Here is a 3574-nt window from a genome sequence, read left to right on the forward strand (position 1 = left end):
ATTAAATTCAACATTTTCATATCTTAAAGGCATCAAGGAATGCTTGTAGAGTACAACGACTAACAGATAATATTATAAGTTATTGTATATAATAAATACTATGTACTATAATATTCCCACTATATTTCTAAAAATAACTAAAAATGCTCCACATTTGTACATAGAACAGATACTATACATTATAGAACACATATTATATGTTTGCAAATACAAAATCTTCGAAGAACTTCACAGTTTACCAAAAAGCTGGGGCTTAGACATCTAATTTGTAACTCTGTCCAACATTAAGAGTGAAATGTCAAATTTTATACATTTCGAAACTCATTCTCTATATCGCAATTTTTAAAGTTACAAGGTTAAAGGGCAGGTGGTATATGTTCAGGAACCTATCTCTCCTCCAGTTCCTTGAACCGCTGCTTGAGTTGTTTTGTGGCGGCATCAAGGCGGTATGCCTGGGTCTCCAGCCACGACACCTGTTCGATGATCGCGTCTATCTGCAGGAGCAGTGGTTTGATCTGCTCATGATCTGAAATATTTGTTGCAATACATTCAGCAATTATTTTCCATTGAAATGAAGATGTTGGAAATAGAAATATTAAAATGGAGCACATGGAGAGACTAACATAATACAACTATAAAGGACTATCCACACATATCCAGGCCGTGCTCGGAACGTGGACGGAGCGTGTTAGTTTGTATGAACTGTGGGCCCGTCACGGCCCCGGCCCGGACATATGTTAACGAGTTCATACAAAATATACACAATGATATTTATTTGAGTCTCTAACTGAGCACGGCCTAAATAAGCATAATTATGCTTATCAAAAAATTATTTGAGCATAACTCTTAATTATATTATTTCTTACCAGAAAACGAATATAAATACTTACACTTCCCATTATATTCATTAAGCATTTTGTTCAAATTTGCCGCTAAGTTCCTAATGTCAGTGTATTTAGTTATGGTTAAGCGATTAATCTGTTCAAGCAAATTGTAATGATCCTGTAAAAAAAAATTATTTACAAAGTCAATAATACATAAATAAACATAATAAATACATAATTATATTCTGTAATAAAACCTATAAATAATATGACACAAACAATAAAGACATGAATATTAAGAACTGAATTATAAATAAGCCTATTAAATGGATGAAGTTGGAAACCTGCTCCAAAAAACCTGACATCTTTCTTCTGTATGACTATTCATCATCAGCGTTATCATCATTTCAACTATTCACATAGACCTCCCCCAAAGATTGTGACTATGACATGTGTTACACTGCTTGCATCACACTACACCTGATCATAAGTCTCACTTGTGGATGGTCCACCTATGTGGCATCTTCCAGTACAGGGTCACCTCTCAAGAACTCTTTGGCCCCATCAGCACAAATTAAAGATTTGGAAGATATACACATCTGCGTATTTCTTACTTTTTCTAAAAAGCATAGTTCAAAAACAGTATAATTTCCTACAAAATAACAATTACAATTATAAGGTTTGGTGTTACAATAATAATTCAGGAGCTTCAGTACAAAAACTGATTAATCTGATGAATTTTGGTCTGTGCATTTGAAACATATATTTAAAGGCAGATTTGAGCAGGTGTCGGTTGAAAAAAACGAAAAAGTTAGTGTAACTTAGCAGGTTTTCTTTTTTACTAAAACACCTAAATTTCTTTAATAGCTATGTTATTCACAAAACAGAAAGAGGTGTTCAGATCCAATGCAGTAAGACTTATTCTTACTCTCTCCTCTAGCTCCTGTAGTTAATTTTGTATTTAAAGTACGCGGCGTTTCGTTCATTTTTTTTTATGAAAATGTTTATTTTTTTGCGTTATTTCAAAAAAAATACTGCAACATCCAAACCCTGTACTTTTCTAACATACAAAACATGTTTCCTATCATTTATTTTCGAATATTTCAATAATTTTTATTATCGAAACTACGAGTTTCCTAAAGCTAATATTTTAGGATTAGACTGCTAACTATGTATATCTATTCACCATATTAATTTCAACTCTCAACTCGTGCGATGGTAATGACAGTTAAGCCTCTTTCTCTAATATAACAGACCAGAAGAAGGAATAAAAGCTTTAGTGTACCTGCCCAGCAGTAATCTCTCCCTGTAGGTAATCATTGGTCTTTCTGAACAGCTGTGTAGCAAGGCGGCTAATGACGGGATCATGCGGATCCTGCGCCTCAAAACTGGAGCAACTTGGAGACATTTGCAGGTCTGCAAATCGTAAATAATTTATAAATATTGTCAGCCGGTCATTAAGTGATATAGTGATATGTACGACTGATTTCGATGACGTTGACTACAACCAGAGCGGAACAAATGATTTTCTTCATTATCCCGTGTAGTAAATACCTTTATGTCGATCGTTCCTAAATTCCTCGTCTGACATTATTAAATCACAACTTCACGCGCGGCTGTTACTCTTCCTTGAAATCATTTGATAAAACCATAGATTTAGGATTTACTATCCTATATCTATGGATAAAACCACAAATTTAGACATGGTTAGGTTAAGATCTGTCAATTCGCTCTGGACCTTTTGGAGGGAAAAGTGTCGTTTTTATTTTGACTTTCAATTATTTTGTGAAATCTAGTTTAAAGTGGAATAGGATAGTGCTATTGTGCCTTAATCGAAGATTAAAACGCGAAATTATACGAATCTCGAAATAAAATACCCGTATCGGCCCGTTTTAAGGAATCCCGAGTCAATCCAAGCACGCCGCCTCAAATTGCCTATCCTCTTTGTGGCAGCCATATTTACAGAAACATATTTAAACTTCATGTTTAGGCTGATGCGTTTGCCAAAGCCTTAATAAATTAAAAAAAAAAAAAAATTAAGATCTGTCATTAAATAGATATTATATCGCATTCATTCGTAGAGGGAGTCATTTCGATGGGTAATTTTTTTTAGCTTGGATATAAGTATTTTGAGCCATATCTTCATTTAATATTTGGGATGTTCACAATTTAAATATTTTTATTGTGTTTTTTTACGTATTTATAAAACGGCAAAAAGAACTTTGGGTTTGAAGTTTTTATTGAATTGATATTCATTTACTTTTTGTGAAATTACTCCACTAGTTTGTTATAATTATTAATAGAAAGATTGAACATTCAGAAAAAATTCTTTCGATCCGGCCGGATTCGAACCGACGTTTTCTAGCTTACCGTGGCAGACGCTATACCAACTAAGCCATGGAACGAACCAGTGGACCTCACGAATTTTTCTATGTGCTTGCGTCGTGTATTTGTATTTGGTTTTCTTTTTTTTTTCAACGACTTTTTAGTCGTACGAAGGAGCAGCGCTGTTTGCCGTTACAAACTTTCGCTGAGTGATTTAAATTTAAAGCATCGGTAGCATTGTTGCAGAGGAGGGATATACTCTATATGAAAATAAATCGTTTTGGACTTGTTTTGGACAGTGTCGGGTAGAGAATTAGCTAGGAAAGTTATGCTGAATGTTTGTAGAGGCACCTTTTCAGTACCATTTTTTTTTTTTGCAAATCTGCGCACTGCTATAATTTCATAAATTGAAGATAGTTTGTAAT

The 3574-nt window shown here is 34.0% G+C and overlaps 1 protein-coding gene across 1 annotated transcript; it reads right to left on the reverse strand.

The window, feature by feature from the left end:
- Positions 1-361: 361 nt before the first annotated feature.
- On the reverse strand, positions 362-2527 carry LOC113234217 (biogenesis of lysosome-related organelles complex 1 subunit 2). The gene is made up of 4 exons (XM_026469512.1): positions 2379-2527; positions 2110-2240; positions 891-1002; positions 362-526 (listed from the first exon to the last, which is right to left on the reverse strand). The coding sequence occupies exons 1-4, from the start codon at positions 2413-2415 to the stop codon at positions 387-389; spliced, it is 420 nt and encodes a 139-aa protein (XP_026325297.1). The 5' UTR covers positions 2416-2527; the 3' UTR covers positions 362-386.
- Between the last annotated feature and the right edge of the window lie 1047 nt (positions 2528-3574).

Source organism: Hyposmocoma kahamanoa, unplaced genomic scaffold (assembly GCF_003589595.1).
Source record: "Hyposmocoma kahamanoa isolate Upper Pololo Valley unplaced genomic scaffold, ASM358959v1 81747, whole genome shotgun sequence".
Lineage (NCBI taxonomy): Eukaryota > Metazoa > Arthropoda > Insecta > Lepidoptera > Cosmopterigidae > Hyposmocoma > Hyposmocoma kahamanoa.